We start from the raw sequence: 25,089 nt of genomic DNA, 5'->3' as shown, positions 1-25,089 counted from the left end.
GAAAGCCTTTTTTAAAAACCAAGCATTTCTAGGCTTTTATTGGTGCATTTTTCTGAATTATCAAACTTTGACAAACCATACTGATGCTCTGCAAGTCATTTGTTTATATGCATAACAATAGGGAACATTATTAAAGTTGAATAACTGTCAGCAATGTCAGATTGTTAAATAAAAATTCAATCTTATATTAAAACGTGAAGGGATTATGACATGTGATGCCTAGAAAGTAATCAGTTTGTTATACTAATTCTCTATATCTAGAATTCCTTCACGGATCACCTTTTTCACTGCTACCACTCTAGATCAAACTGGAAAAATAGCTTCTTACCTGGTTCCCTTGCCTCAACTTTTTTCTACGTATAATCAATCTATTCTCCAGTGAGCATTCAGAGAGATCTTTTAAAAAAATATTATCACCTCATGTCACTTTTTTGCTTAAAAGACTCGTGGTTTTCTACTTCCCTAACTCAGGTCAGCAGTGCCCTTTGTGATCTAGCCCCTGCCTCCTTCTCCAGCCTTATTCTCTCTTTCACAGATTGCTCCAGATACACTGGCCTTCTTTCTTTTCCTTAAGACACTAAGCTTGTGCCCTCCATAGGGCATTTGCGTTTGCTGGTCCTCTGGGAATACTCTTCTCCCAATTCCTTATATTGCTGTCTTGTCATCATTCGGTTTCAGGTCAAGTGTCATTTCACCAGAGATGACCACCCTTGACCACCCTTATTCTGAAGTGGTACCTCACTACCCCTTCCTGCCCTCCCCTCCCTCAACTCCAACATGTAATAGTGGTTTCATCCTCCTGTTTTAGTCCACTTAACACTACTTTAAATTATCCTGTTCATTTTTCAAATTATCTTTGTTTGTCTCCTCTTGTTAGTATGTAAATGGCTCAAGAGCCACTTGTGGCTACTTAAATTTAAATTAATTAACATTAAAAATTCAGTTCCTCAGATATACTAGCCACATTTTTAGGGGTCCATAGCCATATGAGGCTAGTGGCTACCATGTTGGACAGAGCAGACACAGAACATTTCTATCATCACAGAATGTTCTATTGGAAATGCTGAATGTCTAGAATAATACCTAGCATGTAGTGGATATGCAACAAAAATTTACTGAATGAATGAATATATTAGTTAAGTTATAGAATTCTGTGTCCTGTTTTGGTTGCTACATGTCGGGAAGGAACTGAAAATGCCAGAGGGTAAAGAAAGTCAAATTCATCTTTGTTTCCCTGGTAGGTGGCACTCAGTGAATGTTTCAGTAGTTGTAACAACATAAAGGACTTTCTTAGAGAAGTGCTGAACAATTATCATTTGTCTATAAAAAATTAGGCAAGAGGAAGTCAAAATCCAGTTGGCTATAAGGCAGAACTTTCTGACCCTAAATCCAATAAATATTAAAGTAGGATATTAAGAAAGTCTATGAGTTTTGGGTAATAAGAATTACCACAAAGAAAAAAATCATCTGTCCAAAATGATGAAGCAGAAGTAGTTGCCTGAACTGATAATATAGTATCAACTCTGGGGGCAGGGCTGCTGATAATGTACACTTGAGAGGAAGAGAATGTTCCAGCTGCCAGCTTATGACTTACCTAGCTGATTTGGAAGAACAACCATTTGTATAATGATACACCAATTGTGTTAGACCTTCACCTATATAAAAGCCACAACACTGCGCCAAATAACCTCCAGTTTTACATTTTTGTTATTACCAGTAGCTGTGTATAAGAATATTTATACCTGCACTTATTTTCCTGTGAGAATAACTGAGCGATGTAGTACTGACCAGCAATTACTGAATTTTTCCCATGGTTTCAATTAATGACAACTAACACCTTAAAAAATTCCAAATCTTAAAATGTGCCTATTTTTTAAGTCAGAAATTTAGCATTATTGATTTCAAATAACATTAAAGCTTGATTTTACATTTCTTTTATGTAATCACAGAGCTGCACCTAAAGCTCAAAGGGACTTTGGAATTAATGTGGTCTAATTACTTCATTTTTTCAGATGAGGAAACCAGAACCTGTAGGAGGTTGGCTACCCCAGGCCACTTACTGGCAGAAAAGGGATTATCTGTCCAAAAATACACAAAAATTAGTGGAAAAAAATCAATTGGAGGTGTAGGATTATATATTTGAAAACATTAAAGAATACTCTAATATACTTTGTTTTTACTACATAAAATACACAATAACACTAGAGATTAAAAAAAAAAACCACTTAGCTCCAAGTGTACATCCACTGTTATTTCAGACCTCCCTGAGTATTCTCATAATTGGTAGAGACAAAATTTCACTTTTTACATTTTTCAGGGACAAAGGAATTGTGAAGTCCACAAGAATACTGAAAGGTGTAGGTTCCAAAGTATTTAATAATATTACTATACGTGTTTCCTGGATGCTCACAAAATATAGGACAGTGAAAGAAGTCACATAAATTCTCCCATTTTCCTTTTAAAACTTATTCTTAAGGCAAAATATAAATATAATATTGAGCTTGTAAAATGTCGCTCAGTTCTCATCATTAATTAACATCTACAGAGCAGTAGTATTTCATAAGTGGTTTGCTAGAATCTTTTACTGCATAAATTTATGCTATTGATTATATCTATTCCATGGAGTTATAACATAATAGACAATTACATTGGAAAGTTAAATAACAAAAATTAATGGATAAAAATGAATTCATAAGAATAACATAACATCTCTAGCAGCTGACAAGAGACTAGTATCTAGTTTAACAACTAATTAACAACTTAGTTAAACAGTTAACAAGCTAACAACTTTGGTCTCTGTGTAGGCTGTGTTATAAACTCGAGTTCTCATTCTAGCGCTATCTCTGGTCCAAAGTAAGTCATTTGTTTCTTTTCTCTAGTTTCCCAAACTATAAAATGGGGGCAAACTTTAGTTTTTGATTCCAATATGGTTTGGATTAAGACAACTTGAGAAATTAGTTCTATGCAGACATACCTTCAAAGAAGTTAAAAATCTATCAAAGGACTTGTTGGACTTTGATCTCTGGCAAAATGTTCTTTTGTGTTTTGTTTAGTTCCTCCTACCTTGTATTTATAGGAAAGGATTTCTTTAGAATTCTCATGACTTCTCTCCTCTGGTGATAGGAGCAGACTACTACCATATGCTATCTTGATGTAGCATATGATTTTAAGAGAAGAAACATTTAACTTAATTATAAGTGCTTTAAGAAACCTATAGTGGACTCCATGTAGATCAAGTTACTTGAGCTAATTTTCTAAAAGATCACATTAATCAATATATACTAAGATTTTAATGTGTGTAAGTCATAAGTAATATAATTAGATTACACCAAATAAGGCAACTTGAGGTATACAAATCCTATAAGCACATAAAGGTGAAAATTTTGAGTATCGTATTTTTTATTTTTATCCTTTTTTCACCTGAAGTTGTCCAAACTGTAAAAACTCTATTTCTATAGGTATAGAATTTTACTTCATTTCTTAAACTAGAAAAGTTAAATATTCAGATGGAAACCAGTTTCTAATCTTTATTCTCAAAGGTTATATACAATCTAGTGATTTTGGACTATTTTAAACATCAGTCATGTTACTTCAGCTTAAATTGTCCAGATAAATTGGATAAATTTGGCCTTCTTTTTGCTAATTCAGGTGTGTTTAACCAGATTCAGAAATGTGAAAGAAGTGCAACTATCATATTCTAAGAGTAAAATCTCATATTGTTCATTTTTGCTTTTCACATTCTTTCTAAATAAAATAAATATGTTTTAAAAAGTATCTACAAAGATGATATAGTCCAGTAAGGCTTTAAAAGTTTTCTTAAGAAATACTTATTCATTATTAGACAACATCTCTTGCTATTAGACCACTGAATTTCATGATCTACATCGGAGTTATCTTCAAGCAAGATATATTATAAATCAAACAATCTAACTTTGAGAATTTCTCAGAATTCCACAAAGGAAAATTTCAAGATGAGTATACACAGTATTTTAAATATATATATATTTAGATATCTATATCCATATCTCTCTATATTTTTTTTAACGAGAGCCATTTTAGGATGTGATTATGGTAGATGTTGTACCATAGCCAGCACTGGGTCCAGCCAGCACCTGGAATGAGATACTTCTAAGGAAATCCTAAGATTTTAAAGGAAGTGATATTGGTGATTCAACGTAGAACGTTCTTCCCAAGTCAGAAAAGCTCAGAGTTGGAACAAAGCGCTATTAAATGCCTTATCTTTCCACTGTGCAGGTGCAGGAATGCTAAAGCTTATTTCAGCCCAAATTCTAAATCAGAACTTGTCATCCCATACTATTTAAATTTCTAGAGCAATTGGAAGAGCTATTCTTTCTTCACTTCCTGTGTTTATAGTTTGGGACCCAGTCAAAACATATTATATTCTACTCTAAGTGAATTAAGATGTAAGGCTGCAAATGTCCTATTATATAACCAGTGCTTTAGAAGGGTAAATAATAATCCTGTTCTAATCCAGTCCTACGTTTCCCATGCAAAGACATTAGGAATCAATGTCATGTATAAAAATGCTGGGCTATATCTCCAATTGGTCTTTTACAATCACTAAATCAATCTTTTGGCAATAAACCAAGTATTTGAAACCTTCTTTGTAGTCACCATCAGAGCTTGCAAGGATTGGGTTTTGATTATCCTTAACATCCTGTTCAGTAACAATGCCAACATACTATCAGTCTAAATCTTTGTTTACTATTTCATCAAATATGGCAACCCTCTGATTCCTGTCCAAAGGGCTATATGCCATGTCTAAGGAAAATTCTTTTGGCTGAAAGTTACATTGATTGATTTGTAGGAGTCTGACCTATGGACACACAGTACCAACCAGTGTACCGTCTGGGCTCATCAAATTTCCTCCTTTGGTTAATGCTACTGTCCCTGAGCACATCCATTCAGACCATATGGTTCTTATTCAGTCCTTGAATGGTTTATTCAGGCAAACATCCAATGGCTGTAATAACGATGTCAGACCCCCCAGGACTCCAGCAAAGATCAGTTTTAATTTTTTGGCCATATTTCTTACTCCATCTGCTAAATGTGCATGGAACAGTTCCCATACTTACATGGAACATTTGTGGAACTGCGCCCCCGGGCAAGGATCCCATCTCTTTTGTAGCCAGAGTTTGACGAGATCATTGTGGATTCAGTTCTCTGGATATGTCTATACTATCACTTGAGCAATATTTCTCCCCTCCCCCCACCTTTTTTTAAAAAAAAGATTTATTCAAAAAACTATGAGCAGCTTTGGTTTTATCCTGCTGGCTAGACAGGATGTAGCTTCTTTCTTGTTCCTTCTGATGAGAGTAGTTTTGAAATTGAGAGTTAAGATCAAAGGTTGTGGATATTCCATTCATGTTTCTGTGGTACACAAACTCATGCTTATACTCTAATGTTCTTTACCGCCAGTTAAGACAGTCTGGCAAAGAATTGTCTGCCCACCATCATCTAAGGTTAGCAAATAATAATGAAAAGTAAAGATGATGCTCTCGTGATATGTACTAGCACCTGTCCTCTGAGGAAGCCCACAAAAAGCTCACTCAGATATTATCTCATTTCATCCTCACAATATCTCTATGAAATATGTAGAAACAGATTTTCTCTCATTTTAAAGTGGAGATTCATTATTTTTCCAATTGTAACACCATCATATATTCTTAGCTCAATGTTCTGTCCACAGTGCCTTCTTATTGTGATTTCTGAGAAAAACTGTTACAGGTAGATAAGTGAAAAATCCACATAATATTAAAGGGTAAAATACATTGTCACCACCCATCTCAGGCTCAGTGACTCATTTTATTCCCACGACAATGAAAATTTGCTTTTTCTCTGCAAAATTTCCCACCTGACGGTAAAGTAAAATCAGAGGCAGTATAGAGGGGTAAAGTTTTCAACTTTGGGATCAGAAAGACTTGAGGTGGAATCTCAGCTCTACTATTAAATTGCTGTGCAATCTTAGGCTTTCGAGTCTTACTTTCCTCATCTGTAAAATGGAGTTAAAACAGTACCCACCTCATAGGATTTTTGTCAATACTAAAGAGAACAAATATGCGCCTGGCGCAGGGTAAGTACCTCGAAAACACTCATTATCATCATCGTCATTGTTACGGGTAATGCCAACTATTTTCAGATGACAAGAATACAGACTGGCCACACAAAGTTGATGAGAACAATTAAAAATTCCACTTCAATTCTGTCACTAGCTCTTTGCATGCCTGTTTTGATTTGAATCAAAATTCTGAACTCTGGTTTAACTTCCAAATAGATATAGCCTCAAGAGGAAAAATCTGTATTTGGCAACAGTACACATGCTTCTCTTTTAAGGAAAAATAAATAAATAAAATCAACAATAACAAAAATTAATAAATAGATAATAAGGCAAATGGTTAGTAAAAAATAAATAAAAAATAAATTAAGAAGTGTTCAACTCACATGTCTAGTTCTTTGTATGTTTTTTCCCTTAAAAGTGTAGGTTGATCTAGTTCTTTGAAAGCTTCTTTGTAAATTCAAAGTTAATGATAGAGATATTTTGAGGGTCTTCTTTCAGCCTTCTTCTATCCTGTTCTTTCTAGAAGTCTGCATATGCATTTGTTTTTTTCATTTATTGATTCATTCATTCACTTTAAGACTTCTTAGTGCCATTCCTAAAGCTGTCTATCAACCATCCATGTCTCTGGAATAATGGCTAAGATTTGTTTTGTAGATTAATTTTAGATGGTGAAATCCAACATTTAACTTTATGAAACTACACTCTAATGTTGTGAATATGAATGACCTCTTGGTACACAAACTTTGCTACCCTTACAAGGTTCTTAAATAGTTTTTAATGGAGCCCAAGATGTTCTGTTGAGGTATGTTGGAAGCTGACAAGGGTCCAAGGATAGGGTAAGGAGGCAGGCAAGGGGTTCTTTTAACCAAAGCATTTCCATTTTTTCAAATGTATATATATATAAGAATTCTGTCGGCTTCATTTGAAGAAAGGGTTTAGGGATCTGAAAGTTGAAAATCATTAACCCAGATTAAGAATGTGAATCTTTAGGGGCCAACCCAGTGGTGTAGTAGTTAAGTTCACGTGCTCTGTTTCAGCAGCCCAGGGTTCACTGGTTCGGTTCCTGGGCACAGGCTTATGCACCGCTCATCAGGCCCTGCTGTGGTGGCATTCCATATATAAAATAGAGAAAGATGGTCACAGATGTTAGCTCAGGGCTAATCTTCCTCACCAGAAAGAGGAAGATTGGCAATGGATGTTAGCTCAGGGTCGATCTTCCTCACCAAAAAAAAAAAAAGAATGTGAATCTTTAGAAATCAAATATATTTTTTCCCCATTTTATTCACTTTCTGTTGTCTGTGCTTATTCTTATTTACACTTAGAAGTAATTATATTTCCTTGCTATTTGCTTATCTAAATTCCAATTCAATACTGTTAGCTTTAACATTATTGAGAGTGTTTTCTAAGTATCCCTCAAAATTTACTGTAATTGCCAAGAAAATGTCATCTCTATCACATATATGCACAAAGCTGTAAGATATGACATGAGGGTCCTGCTATTAAGCAGAAATGATAAGATATTAAATATGTTTTTACCATATAAATGATTGGTGGGATTGAGCTGTGTGTCCTCAAATAGCCACTCCTCATGGTTTACTTACTTGGAGGAATTATATAATTTATAGAATGCTTCTAGGAGAACTCTGAGGTGTTTAAAAGAATGAATTCTCGGGGCTGGAACCGTGGCATAGCGGTTAAGTACGCGTGCTCCGCTGCTGGCGGCCCAGGTTTGGATCCCGGGCACGCACTGAGGCACCGCCTGTCAGGCCATGCTGTGGTGGCGTCCCATATAAAGTGGAGGAAGATAGGCACAGATGTTAGCCCACAGCCAGTCTTCCTCAGCAAAAAGAGGAGCATTGGCATGGATGTTAGCTCAGGGCTCATCTTCCTCACAAAAAAATAAAAAATAAAAAAATAAGAATGAATTCATTATGCTTTGAGTTAAAAAATAAAGTGAAATGAAAAGAGCCATCAGGCCTAGTGATAGTATTATTTTAGGCAAACAGAAACTGTGGCCCATGGACTAGATCACAAGAAAAATCAATGGCAAATAAAGAAACAGATTCCCACTGTGACTTTCCCCCTTAGAGTTGTGTATTTCTTCTAAGTACAGCTTGATGTAAATTGCTACTTGTCATTGACAAGAATTGTTGGTTCCAAAATAAACCTAGACTGTTGTTTCAAGAATGCAGTTCCTAATATTTTCTATTACTTCAGTGAAAAAAAAAGAAGGAATTTCTGGTAGTGTGTGAAGGTCTCTATTTTTATTGGCTACTTACAAAGTCTCAAAAAAAGATCCTTAATCCTTTAAAAATGACCCTATCAATTCATACATTTAGCATAATTTACCAACATTTCCAAACTCAGCATGGAAAAGCCATCAACATGGCACTAGGTCATGGGTCCTGAATGAAGCCGTCAGCAAGGATTAATAAACTGTGACAGCTGCCCAAAAGCTTTCATTCTTTTTATTTAAACATCAGATTGCAAGCAGAAATTCAGTGTAATCTTTGTTGAAACTAACCCAACCAACATGGAAGAAGTCAGAACTGAGAACAGACGACAGGAGTAGTTATTATTGTAAATTCAGTCCATAGCAATAAATTTTAGAATTTATTGCATAGTGAATACATAGCAATTCCTAAAGAATTTGAGGAATAGCATAAACTATTCTTATCTGTTTGAATAATTCTTAATAATGATATATATTTTTAAACTAGACTGATGAAACTACAATTATTTAGCTCCAATTTCATTGCTCAATAAATTGTTTAATTATTCTACTATTAGTCCTGTCTCTCATATTGCAATTTAAAAGCAACTCTACTTAGGCTATAATTATAAAGTCTATTTTTGGGTCACATAATTTTCCTGGGAATTATTTATCAAAAAAAAAAAACAAACCTAGACTTATATGACTAAACAGACTGTATTACAGGACTACAAGATTGTTGTTGGATTTTTTTGTACAAATATAACTCATACATATACTTACAGAAAGGTGAAACTGACTCAGAAAATAGTTACTCACTGTAATTTCCTAAACAATGCATATTTGCGGTTATCAAGATATGACAATTAACTCATTAAGCTAGGAATTTATTATTTTCTCAAGTACATTTTAAATTAGTATGCATAATTTCCCAGTGGTTGAATATCAATACCAGAAATTTATCAGATTACTCTACATGTCAAATAGCTAATAAATCATTTGAGCTTACCCCCTTTTCAATATTCCCAGTTTGACAGAGTGTTCCCTCAGCTGCGGGAATACTGTTGGTGACACAGCGGTTGCTTTTGCTGAGACACCAGAGCTCTCTACACACTTCCTAGGAAAGAAGGCAAAAGCAAGTTGATCAGAAGTAGAGACTAAAATAATGTCCATTTCTTCCATAAAATATATCTACAATCACTCAGTATTACTTTAAAAAGAGACCCCAGGTCTATTGGCTGCTGTTGAAGCATTGGAGATGAGGATTTTGGAGGAGGTTCTTACGAAAGGTGGGTTACCCATTTTGCAGAATCATTTAAACATTTGTCTTTATAATTCTTATTTCAGTGTATAAAGTGTATCTTAGTTTTTAATACTGATTAGGATATTTTTAAATTAATGTGCAGAAATTTCATTAGTGTAGAAGAGCAGGAAGAACGAATATGTAGAAAGGAAAGATATGTTTCTTACTCTCAAGAATATACAATAGCACAAATGTACCGATTACTAATAAAGTGTTGCCAGGTAGATGACATCCTAGACCTACTGTAAGATTCAAATAAAGACTATTTTAAAAAGAAAAGAAAAGAAAGACCATGGGAATGAGCAGGGAGTAATTTCTAAAATTCACATATGCCTAAAGAACAATCTACCAATGTTATTTGCAGTTCATCAATGTAGTCTGCTTTCATAAAAGGAAATTTGATTTTGAACAAATGCTGCTATTTATGTGCCATTTCCATAACTAACGTGTTTCAGATGATGTTTGGAGCTGTCTTGTCTTCTTTATTATGATTTCTCATTATCCTACCTCAGGATGGGAGATTTACAACACTTATTCTAATATGGGCAATATAAAATACTTCCTTTTGTTCACACATATTAAACTATGAGATTTTAAAATAAGCTTTCCAATGTATGCTTGAGTAAAGTGTTTTAACTAACAGCGAGAAAAAAGCTTACTTTGAAGTAAATACTCAAATTTTTCAGTTTCTTTTTATATATGCTCACCAATTAGCATCATTATTGATATTATGAATTTTTAATTTAAACTAGAACCATTTAGTATTAAATAAAAATTTGCAATAAAAATATTCTTTTGGAGCGCAACGATAAATTTATACATAACGTTCAATTCTATTGCTATTATTCCCCAACTGCTCTTTTAACTCAAAACACCATTATAAAAACATATGTCAGATAAACACAATTCAGAAATAAAGGGGTAACATATTTAATTCACTGATTCACTGTTTCTACAAATGGTAATGCCCCACAGCGTATAGCAAACTGAAGGGAACTCTTTGGGCCACATGTACTGTGGATCATAATACAAGGATACAACTTTCCTGTTCTTACAATCCAATTTATTACAAATTTTACTTTCTTTCAAAGCTTCAGTTTCTGTTTTAAAAGAAGGTAATTTATACTACTTTACTCTTCCTTTTCTATAGGAGATAGTTTCTTAGTATATGTTCGTAAATATGTTTAGTTTAATATTAAAAAAGCAGTAGTACTAACATTTTAGAGTCTTAAAATATTGTCCCACGTATCAAAAATACCCACATTCAAAAAAAAAATGTATTCACAAAAACAGAGAAGCATTGCTAGAACAATGTATTAAGAGATTACAAAAAAAATTTATCCATAATCCTGAACCAGACTCCTGATCTTTTATAGTTTTTATCAGACCTAAATCTCACTTTAGACAGAAGTAAAAAAAGCCTAAACTTTTTTGGCTTGCAATGAAAATTCTATCATTGAAAAGGACAATATTCATAGCATCTATTAGGAAAACATACTGTTTAGTCAAGTTACAGAAACTTTATTTTCCAAAAGTGCCTCAAAAATCTCTACCCAAAAGGGCAAGTGCTCAACATACTTTTCCCAAAACTTTCATCTCAAGATTCACAATAGAGCCCACTGATAGAGCCTAACTTATCCTCTAGAGAATAACACATTTTGAAAGGTAGATTTCTGCTTCTAAACAGGATTTTATTACCTTAGTGGGCTCCTGGGGATTGAATTTTGCTAGGGCATTAACTTCTTACAGATTACTGTTTAAAGTATCGGATTGGAAATCTATGTATGAGAAATACTCCCAAGATGTTAAACCAGTCTTGGAGAAGGCTCTGAAGAGTTTGCAAATAGATCTCTCATCTAGAATACCAACTTAGATAAGAAAAATTTTGATATTCCAATTCAGATTTCCCAAGATAAAAAATACTCTCTTGAAAGATAAAAAACACTCTATTGAAAGATAAAAAACAAGAAAATTTCACTTCATACCAAGAAAGCAAGAAGTACACTTCCGGAAAGAACTTGAGAACAATTTCACTTTCAGAAATACCCTTCTTTCTCTAAACTGCTGGATCCTAGAACATGGATGATATATTTGCGTAGGTATTTCAGTTTTAATTGCATATGTATATCAGTTGCTGAATAAGCACCCTAAGGTGGGTCCCAATCTCTAATCAAGTTAAATGCATTCTGAAATTTTTTGCCTCTTGGGGAATTTGTATAACAACCATCATAGTAGGTGGATTAATTTCCCTAAATAAAATATATAAGGTGATGGAGTATAGGTAGTGAGAGGGATTGAAGATTTTTTTGACTACTTACGAGCTTAGCTCTAGAAGAACATAATTCTCTTTCACATACTCATGATTCTTTTTAGAAGTTAAGATTTATTAAGGTTAGTCTCATGACCTCTATAAAATAATTAACCATTGCCTGTGTGTTAAGGCAATTAATTCCCTTCTCTAACCCTACAATTCATATTGGGAAGACTCTCTAGGAGAAATTTGGGTCTTCATGCTTGCCCTTGAGTTTAAGGAAGGAGAGAGGAGTTATCAACAGTCTCCACTAAGGGAAATTTCTGTTACATGACATTGAAAATTGGAAATGGACTCTCTTATGTCATGGGTTCAACTCCTAACCAATTAGGAGGATTGCCTGGTAAAACAAAAGTAATAGCATTACTTCCCTTCCATTCAAGAATATTTGCTGAGGGGCCGGTCCGGTTGTATAGTGGTTAAGTTCCAGCACTCCGCTGTGGCGGCCTGGGGTTCACAGGTTCAGATCCCAGGCGCGGACCTACATACTGCACATCAAGTCATGCTGTGGTGGCGTCCCACATACAAAATAGAGGAAGATTGCCACAGATGTTAGCTCAGCGCCAGTCTTCCTCAGGGAAAAAGAGGAGGATTGGCAACAGATGTTAGCTCAGGGCTAATCTTCCTCACAAAAAAAAAAAAAAGAATATTTGTTGAGCTCCTACTATTCACCAGGCATTACGTTAGTGTTATGAAAAAATAACACTATCAGTTAGAATTTACAGGCACCGGGGAGAAGGTAGGGTATAATCAGACACGTAGCCCAAATGTTATGGATTGGTACTGCTTTATGATAAAGTTTTTAATATTCTGTGATAAAATTAGAAGAATGACATCAACGTGATCAGGTTTTTTCATGAAACTAAATTTTTTATTTTAATGGACTGTTCTTATTTACTTTTATTCTTTTCACTTTTTAGGTGTTACAATAGACTGTAAGATTCCTGAAGGCAGGATTTGTGCGCTAATGACAGTCTTTACAAAATGTTCCTACTTAGAAAAATTAAAAGTTGGCAGCACTATGTTGGCCCACTAATTCTTGTAGAGAAATTTTTCTTACCTACAAAATTCCAAAAGTTTGTGAACCACTCATTGCCCAAAACTTGATAATCAGTGTTGATTTAGATGTATCTATCTGTTTACCAATGCTTTTAATAAACAATTGCTTCTCATATTCCACCACTATCTTCTGAATTCAATTTCTTTCTTCTTGATATACATCCTTTAGTAGTTAATTTAGCAAAAGACCCTTGTTTCTATTTGTCTAAAATATACATTTATTTTACTCTCATTTTTAAAAGAATATTTTAGTTGAATATAAAATTTTAAGCTAACATTTATCTTACCTCAGCATTTGCAGGTATTAAGTTCATTGTCATCTGGACTCTATGGAGGCTGATGAAGTAATTTGCAGTCTAAGTGCTGTTTCTTTGTGATATAGTCTTTCTAGTTGCTTTCAAGAGTTTGTCTTTGCTTTAGCACAGTTTCATCACTGTATCTAGGTGTTCTTTTTATTTATCTACTTGGGATTCATGCTTTAAAGTATCTTTTGCTATCGTATCTTTCTTTGATTCTGAAAAATTATTAGTTATTACCTCTTTTAATATACCTCTTCCCCATTCTTTCTCCTGAAACACCTATTCAATTTATATTGGACCTTCTCATTCTAACCACCATGTCTCTTAACCTTTTTTCATACTTTCCATATCTTTTTCTCTTGGGGTGCTAATCTTTTTGCTTGTTGACTTCATGGTGGATTATTTCCTCATATTGTTTGTTACGTATTCAAGCTTATCTTCAGTGAATATTGTCTTTTCTTTGAGTACCCTGTGCCTCCTGAGTTGTGCAAGTGTAGCCTCATGTAGTTATTTCTATCATACACTCCAAGGTTTCACTGAACCAGTTTTCATGTTGATGTATTTGGTCAGTACTATATATGCAGACTGTATAAAGTCATACTTTATTCTTACATGAAGCACAAGCCTAAGGCTTCAATTTCTCATGGGAGCTATTTTTCCCCATCCAGAGGAAAGGGCAGACAATCCTACTTGTCACTTCCATTTAGTTCTTTCTTCAAAATAGAGACAACCCTCCTAAAGTTCTGACTTTATGAAAGGGTCTCAATTCTAGTTCCTTAGTTCATCCCAAAGTGATGTCTCCTTTCCCAATATCAGCTCACCAGCTTACCACCTGAAAAACACTCTTCTTCATTTCTGGCACATCCCTATCTCCCTTTTTTGGTTCTGATATATACAAGCTTTCTGCTGAAAGGTGATAAAAGCATTCTGTGAAAAAACCTGCATTTTGCAAAATCACTTATGAAAAAAACAGGGTTTATGGGAAAAATAGAGTTGGAGCCAACCACTCAAAAAACAGAAAACAAACACAAACATCAACAATACTAATTAAAACATTTGCACAGTTAAGCCTCTGCTGGCCTTTGTTCTCAGCATCCCAATCAATTGATCCTTTGTAGCCTTAAATCCTGTGGCTTGTGATACTTCCTTCTTAGAGATGTAGGTCTTTGAGGGTATCTGCCTCCAACAGAGACCACTTTCATAAAAATTAAATATTGGATTAGGGTATAGCTTCTTTATCAATCAACTTTTAAAAAATAACACAAAGATATGTGTCTTTACAGAATCCTATCTGTCCTCATGACTTCAATAGACAACTTAGTGTTTTGGGAATGAAGCCACTAAGCTATCCACTATGTCCAACAAAGACCCTTCAATAGGACTTTCAATTTTTGCTAAGAGTCTTTATATATTGCTACAGATTTTCTCTTTGTGAGAAAGCTTGCCTGATAGCTTCACATCATTAATGCACTAGGAAATAATCATAAATGAACAAATAAGACTTATGCATTATATTGGCATCATTCCACAATTTGTCAATTTTACCTATGTTTCTTCCCCTCAGAAATACATGTTGTAGCTAAATAAATGATATTTAATTATGTTTTGTTAGTTTTATTTATCTAGCATTTTCTGTTTTTATGCCTGCAGAAGTGATTGTGTTTACTGTTTTGTCATGTTTTTGAAACTGAAACTCTTTTCCTAGACATTAAAAAGCTGACTATATAAAGGATCGATGACAAAATATACAAGCCAACTTAGAAATTATGTCAGTTCAACCAATAGGTAAAAGCTAGGAGGAGCAGATTTCAGTTCACTATACAGAAAAACCTTCCAAAAGTCAGAGCTGAACAATGATGAAATAAAACCAAATCTCCCATGACTGGAGGTACTCCAGTGTACCCCTCATGACCTCTTAGCAGTGATGTTGTAGGCAGGAAAAAAAGAAAGAAACTAACACTTTTACAGGGTATTCTGTCAACTATAGCACTATGCATATTCATATTTCTATCTCATTTAGTCATCACAACAGTCTTCTTAGAAAGTGTGAGAAACTTAAGGTTCAGAAGGATTTAGCAATTTGCTTCATTCCTAACAAAATCTAGATTTGAATCAGTTCTGTCTCATATCAATGCCCAAAATATCTCCACACACTAAGCTACTTACCCATTTCTCTTAAATGCATCAGAAATAAATAAAGTCACTGGGCAATTAAGGCTGATTAGTAAAGGTTTACTTGTAATCTAATATAATGTAAAATCTCAATAAATGTTTTTAATACTCTGCTATCCTTTACCTGTATTTTAAAGGAAGATATCTCCATATTAAGACTATTACGTACTTATTCATAACATATTCACTCAATATATGAGCTTAGGCATCAACTTATACATTATTATTATTAGAACTTCTGAATGTAACATCACCACTTGTGTTTGGATTTTAAAAAGATACTGTTAACATTCTCCTCAAAAGCACTCCGAGACAAGACAATTAAATTATTCCTACTTATTTAAAATTTTAATATCAACTCCCAGATTTCTAGTCTATTTGATTTTTCAGATGAATGTTACTGTTTGCAAACATTAACATTAATAAAAAATATTGGCAAATATAAATTATAATAAAAATACATATAAAGAATGGAGTCTTAAAGCAATTATCTAACGTAAAATAACGTACCTGATATTCAGAAAATAACTTTGTAAAGAATTTAACTAGGGTTCCTTTGAGTAGAATAGAATAATTGATTATTTTACAGTCAAAGACTCTTTCAATACAATAAAATAAATTAGACTTGTGTTTTCTAGTGTTTTCATCCTTCTCAAGTAACTATAAGCTGTTAAATAATACTAAAAAATGGGAAGAAGAGCACTTTGATTTACCCGGAAAAATTAAAATTAGCCATTTACACAAGGGAAAAGGGATGTTGTAAGAGTGCAAAACTATTTTATAATTATCAAGGAAGTATATATATAATCATCAAGGAAGTAAAACAGTATATGAAGAGAAAATTACATCTTTATTGCTGGATGGATTTTGTTTTTAATTTTTTTTAACAAGTATAAAGATCATAAAAGAGATATATACAAATTTCTTGCTCTTGGGAAACCCTAAACCCTATGCCACCTTGGGTCCTTGGTTCTGGATATGAAACATTCTCTTTGTCCTCATTACCCTATCAGTAACATCTCTCAACAGCTGTTTGCAATAAAGGATCCTGATAGCCAAGGGGGAGAGCAGAGCCCTGAAGAGGTCAGGAAGGAGCATCAATGATTAGAAAGGTTACTTATCATTGTATCACACAAAGGAAAATTGAAAGCCAACATATGGTGACCCTGAGGCCTGGCTCCAGGTGTTTAGTAGCCATCTGAAGGAAGAGAATAATGTACCCTTATTTCAGTTTTAAATAGGTTAACCCTGTTATGAGGGTAATTTAAGTGCAAGAGAACCTAGAAAGGCAAAAAAAAGAAAATCACATATATACGTTTTTTGTTATATATATACACATACATATATGCGTGTATATGTGTATGTACATATATATAACAAAAAACTAATCTAGAAATTCAGGATCAATAACGAATCATCAATTTGAAGGGCTTAAAAAAATGATTAAATGGTTTAAAAATAATACTTCTAAGAACCAAACCCAGAGTAAAAACTACTGATCTTCAAGGATACAAGTGATTATGGACCTATGATTTTGGCTTGAAATTTAAGGAAAAATAAAAATAAAATCGACTTCTTGTCAAGTGTATACCTGATAAATATATTAGCTTGGACTCTAAAAGAATACTGAAGTGCTAAAATAATTCCATGTCTTTTATTCCCTGAGCCTATATCAAATAACACTGTAGAGTATTTATACCACCTTTCCACCTCAAGGAAAGTGATTCTACAATCTCCCTCAGTGCAACATTCCAGTACTTAATAACTTGAAATTCCTCCTACTAACTAATCTACAACCTTCTCAGCTGTAAAAATTAAAGCTGCTGTGTTTTTTTTATGCTCTTGGTAGGGAAGAAGAACAATTTGTTACCAGCAATCAAACTATAATAAATGTTACAAAGCCTCAAGATGGTTTTAAGGCCAACCTTTAGCTTTCTTTTTTACAGGCTACTCAAACTCAGTTTCTTTAAACTTCCCTTATATGTACTTCTAAGTATTTCACTATTATCCTTCCCCAAGTTATCTACATCTCTTAAAATTGGGTAGGTAGCCAACAATACTCTAAAAAGACTAATAAAGTCTTTTTATTAGCGTGATTCTCAATGAGAAAGCAAAAATGACTCAAATCTTAGCTAATTGGTGGTGACAAAATAATAAACAAAAGGGAGTAAGCATGAAAACATTAAAAACTTGAGTGTGAGAGACAAAATACGTCAGTCTTTATTAAGTACTCTCCAGGGGGAGGATACCCTGAATAGAGAACTCAACTATCTTATCTTTAGCAGGTTCTGACTGCAAAGAGCTATACTTCAGGCAGATACAGCTCGATGGCATTCTTATTATAGTTATTAACTAACATCTTAAAAAAGATAATTTATAGTGTCCTGTACTTTAATTTTACCGAACAATTTTTTGATAATAAATTGGCCTACTGGGTAGACTTCCTTAGGTTAGAAAATGCGTAAATTTCACTACAGTTGACTGAATATAAACTGTGAAGCTATGTTTTTTACTATAAATTAATAAATACAATATATATAAACATATATATTCCCTTTGATCTTTCATTTAGGAGAGAGATCCTAAAACTCTCTCATTCTTAAAGTGTGGAACACATATGGTACATTTAACTATTCATAGGTTATTCTATCATTAATCACTTAATTGAAGTATGTAGAAGAGAATACATTAAAAAGTTTGATGATCTGTAAGTAAAATATAGCCCTTGCCACAAAAACATTTCCCCTGGAAAGATCAAGATTAATGTGAAGTCTTAAAGTTTCCCAAGTTATGTCATTTTTTCTTTTTGTATGTTCTGTATCCACCACAATACACATGGATTCTGCAATCTTAAAGTCAAAATTATAGAGCCCACACACTCCTATACATAAACACCTCCATTTCATCTCAGAGTTATGGTGCAGTACCCTTTGGTGTAAAAAGAATAAATTTACATTTACTTAGAAAAGCAAGGGCATTGCTTCAAGGGGGGTGTCTTCAGTGGCAGAGCTGCTTTAGCACTCCGTGTAGAGTGTGTTTGGAGGGGAAGAAGAGAGAGGAGGGAGGAGAACATAGATCACTTCATAAAAGTCTTCAATTTTCCAATATGGTTTTCCCAGATTACAGAATTACATTTGTTTCCTAAGACATAATGTGTCTTAGAAGTTCTTTGATTTTCTGCACTTCAATAAGCTCTCTTGGTCTCACTCAATAAAGTCCCTTTAATAGTTTCCCATTGCTCTTAAGATAAAAACCTAGAATTCTTAACACGGCCTATAAGTTACAGTTAAATTTGGCTCCTACCCTCTGTTCCTTGCTTTGAAATCTTCAGTCACACTGACTTTTTCTTCAAATACACATTTCTTCAAATACACTCCCCCTATCTCTTCACCAGATAATTCTTCTCACTCATTTATTCAACAAATATTTTCTGAGCTCCTATTATGAAGAAGGCATTGTGCTACTCACTATATAAATAGCCATAAACAAGTCAGGTGGCATTCTTGCTGTCATAGAACTTACATTCTATTATAATTATCAGTGCATTCACTCAACAAATATTTATTGAGCACCTACTATGAGCCAAGCACTGTTCTAGGTATTGGGGAGAGAGCAGTGAATAACATAGGCAAAATCTCTACCCCCAAGGAAAATTGATTCTAGTAGGGAAAGCACAGGATAAGCAAGATGAACAAGTAAAATACATAGTATATTAGAAAGTAATAAACGTTATGGAGAAAAATAAGGCAAAGAAAAGTGACAGGAAGTATGTTCGTGTGTACATGCATGTGTGTGTGCACAAGAGCATGTGCAATTTTAGATAAGGTCGTTAGGGAAACCTTACATAGATCACATTAAAATAATTAACAAGTAATCAAATAAACAGAATAATTATGCATTGTAATAAGTGCTATAAAGGAAATAAAAAGCATAATGTGAAAGAGAGTAACTGGGAGAAGCCTTCATATATGGACTGATCAGACAGAAAGCCTGTCTGAAGAGAAACTGCATTTGAACTGAGATTGAAGGATGAGAATGAGTCAAAATGTGACCCTTGGAATATCTTAATACGCTCCCCAGAATACAGATGGCTCAGATTCTCCTAAAGCACTACTAGTATATCAGCTATACGGGAATGCTATCATGGAAGACATAGATATTCATAGAAGAAAGGGAAACATTTATTGAATGTCTGCCATGTGCCAGGTAAAGGAAAAGCACTTTGCATTCTTATCATGCTCTTTTGCTATCAAGCTTACAAGAACAAGTTGTCTACTGTTTACCAGAAAAAGTGTCTTGAGTAAAATCTATCGATGGTCAATTTGAGGTGGTAGGTAATAGTTAATGGTCAGCAGACTTTTTACTTAATATATTCTGTTAAAAAAATATTCTGTTCCATTGTGAAACCATGTATTAGATCATGTGTTCCCATTTATGGTTCAGAATACATGGTCCATTGATAAAACATTTTTCAGTTCTACATTAAAGTAAATAATAAAAATATACAACACACTGTTACGCATTTATGTGCTAACTGTTAAGTCTATGTGAACCGTGAAAAATTTCATAGATAATAAAAATTCCTCACAAATTAAACAAAGCTATGATATCTATAAAATTTCTCTGGTTTTGTCCTGGGCCTTAAATCTGCCTATGAGTCAACAATCATCTCTGTCTCTCTCTTTCATTTTAAAACCACTTTATTGTGATGTGATTGACATACAAAAAGCTGTACATAGTTAATGTATACAACTTGAATTTGAAGATAAGTATATATCCATGAAGCCATCACCACTAACTATGCCATAAACATATCCATTACCTCCAAAAGTTTCCTCCCATCCTCTTCATTGATTATTATTTTTTGTGTGTATGTGATAAGAGCGCTTAACATAAGATCTACCCTCTTAGCAAATTTTTAAGTATACAACTTAGTTTACTACAAGCACTATGCTGTACAGTAGATTTCTAGGACTTACTCATCTTGCATAACTGAACTGTGTACCTTTGACTAATACTTCCCCATTTCCCCCTTTCCGCAGTCCTTGGCAACCAGCATTCTACTCTCTGCTTCTATGAGTTTGACTATTTTAGATTCTTTATATAAGTGTTATCATGTAGTATTTGTCCTTCTTTGCCTTATTTCACTTAGCATAATGTCTTCCAGGTTCATCCATGTAGTCACAAATGGCAGGATTCCCCCCCCCTTTTTTTTTTGTGAGGAGGATTGGCCCTGGGCTAACATCCGTGCCCATCCTCCTCTACTCTATATGTGGGACGCCTGCTACAGCATGGCTTGATGAGTGGTGCGTAGGTCCATGCCCCGGATCCAAACCTGTGAACCCTGGGCCGCCGAAGAAAAGCATGTGAACTTAACCACTACACCACTGGGCTGGTCCCAGGATTTCCCTTTTTTTAAGACTGAGTAATATGCTATTGCATGTATATACCACACTTTCTTTATCTATTTGTCTGTCAGTGGATATTTAGGTTGCTTCCTTGTCTTAGCTATTGTGAACAATGTTGCAATGAGTATGCGAGCACACATATCTCTTCAAGATCCTGATTTTAATTCCTTGGGATATACACCCAGAAGTGGGATTGCTGGATCATATGGCAGTTCTAGTTTTAATTTTTTGAGAAATCTCCATACTGTTTTCCATAGTGGTCACATCAACTTACATTCCCAGCAACAGTGTACAAGGGTTCTCTTTTCTCCACATACTCGTCAACGCTTATTTTTTGCTTTTTGATAATAACCATCCTAACAGGTGTGAGGTGATATCTCATAGTAGTTTTGAGTTGCATTTTCCTGATGATTAGTGATGTTGAGCACATTTTCAAATACCTGTTGGTCATCTGTATGTCTTCTTTTGAGAAACGTCTATTCAGTCCCTTTGACCATTTTTTAATTGGGTTACTTGTTTTTTTGCTATTGAATTGTACAAGTTTCTTATATGTTTTGGCCATTAACCCTTTATCAGATAGAGGGTTTGCAAATATTTTCTTCCATTCCATAAATTGCCTTTTCATTTTGTTGACTATTTCCTTTGCTGTGCAGAAGCATTTTAGTTTGATGCAGTCCCAATTGTCTATTTTTGCTTTTGGTGTCATATCCAAGAAATCACTGCCAAGACCAAAATCAAGAAGCTTTTTTCCCTATGTTTTCTTTCAGGAGTTTTATAGTTTTGGGTCTTACATTTAAGTCTTTAATCCATTTTTAGTTAACCTTATGTAGGGTGTAAGATAAGGGTCCAGTTTCATTCTTTTGCATGTGGCTGTCCAGTTTTCCCAACACCATTTATCGGAGAGACTGTCTTTTCCCCACTGTGTATCCATTCTTGGCACCCTGGTCAAAGATCAGTTGATCATATATGCATGGGTTTATTTATTTCTGGGCTCTCTATTCTGTTCCATTGGTCTATATAGCTGTTTTTATGCCAGTACCATACTATTTTGATTACTGTAGCTTTGTAGTATATTTTGAAATCAGGAAGTGTGATGCCTCCAGCTTTAGTCATCTTGTTCAAAATTGCTTTGGCTATTCAGGCTCTTCTGTAGTTCCATATGAATTTTAGGATTATTTTTCCTATTTCTGTTAAAAAAATGACATAGGGGCAATCATCTCTTGATAGTTACCAATAAATTACATACTGGATATTGTTAATCTACACTGAACCATTAAGTGCATTTGAAAACAATGTTTGGGATATGATTTAAAGTGACAGAATAAAGAAATACAAAGCTATGTCTGAGACTGAGCCCTGAATTAATCTGTGCTTTTTAGAAAGTGGTCAAAAGCTCACCCACAGCCCCTAAAATATATAGGCTCATTAGTGACTTCCTTCCAAAGTTTAAACTTATTATTATTACTATAAAATGCTTTTTGTTAATCCAGTTTTAATAATACTCTTCTACTAAGAAAGAGGAGACTAATGGAAAGTGGAAGAGGAATGAGACAATAGATTCTACAGAGCTTCATAGGAAGCAATTTGCCTCTATATAGACACAGAAACATTTTTTGGACAAACTGATACTGTTTTATTTGTAATGCATTTTCACCCAGGACACTTCAAAGGCCCCCTTAGAAACCTGCTAACATAGCTAGCAGATTTTTTTAGATGATCTAGTTTTGCATGCTGCTTGTCTATACTTGTCTCCTGCCTTAAGGAGGCCCTAACTTTTTATATAAGGTAAAAGAAAATGAAACTCAAATCCAAGACAGTGTTTCAGACACCTGAGAATTTATGACTCTGAAAATAAGTTTAGGGAAGCTCTCCTGATCACCTCTCTCCCAAAAAACACTGGGACAAGATGGAGAGTATTGAGAAGATATTTAGAAACAGATGTCACCTGATGAAAATTGATAAAAAGTGTCGCCTGAAATAAAATATATCTCTAATCTTTATTTTTTTAAACATATTTACTATATCTAACAGTACATGGAAGTGACAGATTTAGACCTTCTAAAATTTTTGTTTTTACCTTGGGGTGGGTAAATCACATTCTGTATTTTTAGTTTTCCCATGTATAAAATATTATAAGATAATTCTAATTTTTATCAAAGTAGTCTGAAGTATCTCAGAAAATAGGTACTGTGTAAATATCAGAAACTATGTATCATTTATAAATTACTACATTATACAACTATATTACTTTGTATATTGCATTGTACTGTTTTGTTCTTTGTATTTATAGCCATTATAATCTCCTCACTACTTTTATTGCAATTTAGGAATACCTGGAAAATATAAGTAGATGATCTGCAAGGACAATGATAGAAAAGCCTGCCTTGGAGAAGGAAAAAAGAAAAAATTTCATGTAAATTCCCAAATGTAACTAACATGTATATTAATGAATCTACTCAAAAGAATTCAGGCAAGATTTTTCATAACTACAGATATAATCACTGGTAACTCCAGCAACGACCACATGATGATCAAAGTGGACCAGATGGAAAGCTGATCACTGCTGCAATTATGGTTCATTTTATAGTTGTTTGAAATCTTCCCTGACATCATTAGTGACCTGCTAGGATGAAAGAAGGATCATTTTATGATGCTTCAACCCCAGAAGTATCCCCTCACTAAAAGGCTCCAGTGCTTATGTTTAGTGGTCATCTCAAGATGCTACACTCAGATGGCTATCTAAAGCAGGGCTGGTTTCTTTTGCCTTCAGCCACCATCTGAAGCATGACTTCTTTACCTAACTGGACTCCTACCTTCAAAGCCACTATTGTTTTCTAAAGCAGTATTTAGAATCATTTAAAATCTTAGGGATTCACCAGATAAAACACAATGTGTGTTTAGTGAGTGCTACTAATTGTGTAAATTCAATTTTTCAGGCATAAGTTTAAGAGGTGGGAGTGACTGTAAAGAATCTATTATGGCTCAGGATACTTTGTTAGCAATATATAGCACTTTAAAAAATAAACAGCGTAAGCATTTTCACATAGTACATGAGTCTAGGGAAACCATTTTGCTACAACTCAAAGTGAAAAGATTCGTAAGAAAACATGTGAAATTGTATAGGATTGTAAGATGCTAATGTCTTTCCCTAATTTTTCCAATTTTATTTTATATCTATTACAAAAGTCTTTATAGACATAACACACAAAGAAATAGAATCTAAAAGCTGAATATAAGGAACATAAACATAAAATATACAATTTTGCAATTACTATTTATCTCACTTCAAATCAACTAGTCTGAAATAAGTGATATATTGACATAGAGATAGGATAATCAGGCCAAAATTTTTATTAATCTATTGAAGAAGAAAAAGATCCATCCATAGATACTATAAAACTGATAATATAAATGATCTAATATGGAAATATATAGGTGGAGTTAAAATTCAATTTCCAGTAGAAAAACTAAAATGTAGATTAACTATTTCACTTACTTACAAAGAAATTAAAGACCATAGATAAGAATACTCTAACAGAAAATCTGTAATCTCATCTGATCATGAATTTCAACATACTAAACTACAAGTATATACAAAGACCATGATTAAAGTTCGACGGACTTTTTCTGAGGGAAAAGCAATCCAAGAAAAAAAGAAACTAAAACTATACAGAAATAACAATAGAGGTAGACTCTTAACAGAGAGACAAAGCCAAAGTTTTACTCAAGGCTTTAGATATGCAGATAGTTGCACACAGTCTTTAAATCTAGTGTACAAAATGTGCTGCTAAAGCTTACCATGAACAATAATATACTTGTCACTCAAGGGATATTTAAAAAATCACTTTCCTTTCCTGCTGTACAATGTATACCCTTTTAGTCTTAACTACCTTAAAACTTAATTCTCTTTATTGTTACTATTTTCAAAAAGGGATTTTAAACACTATTTGCATAAAAATAGGAACCAAGTCTTTAAACTTATTTTTTAACTGAATATTTTTTGACAAACAACTTATTTAAAAACCCCATTCTTTCATTCAACATGCTATACGGTAGTCCCCCCTTAGCCACAGTTTTGCTTTCCATGGTTCCAGTTACCTGTGGTCAACTACGGTCCAAAAATATTAAATGGAAAATTCCATAAATAAATTATTCACGAGTTTCAAATTGTGCGCCATCCTGAGTAGCGTGATGAAGTCTTGCACTGTCTTGCTCTGCCCCACCCCAGACGTGAATCACCAGCAGA

At 34.0% G+C, this 25,089-nt stretch overlaps 1 protein-coding gene across 1 annotated transcript in view; it reads right to left on the bottom strand.

The window, feature by feature from the left end:
* The window catches only part of ADAMTS6 (ADAM metallopeptidase with thrombospondin type 1 motif 6), a 320,979-nt gene that overhangs the window by 99,616 nt on the left and 196,274 nt on the right, over window positions 1–25,089 (bottom strand). Inside the window, exon 11 of the mRNA XM_058563973.1 lies at window positions 9,301–9,408. Within this exon, the coding sequence (XP_058419956.1) occupies window positions 9,301–9,408 (108 nt within the window). The remainder of the gene's footprint in view (window positions 1–9,300; window positions 9,409–25,089) is intronic.

The sequence above is a fragment of the Diceros bicornis genome, chromosome 20, assembly GCF_020826845.1.
Source record: "Diceros bicornis minor isolate mBicDic1 chromosome 20, mDicBic1.mat.cur, whole genome shotgun sequence".
NCBI classification, from domain to species: domain Eukaryota; kingdom Metazoa; phylum Chordata; class Mammalia; order Perissodactyla; family Rhinocerotidae; genus Diceros; species Diceros bicornis.
Note: the sequence above shows the minus strand (reverse complement) of the source record. Positions and strands in the feature narration are given on the sequence as shown.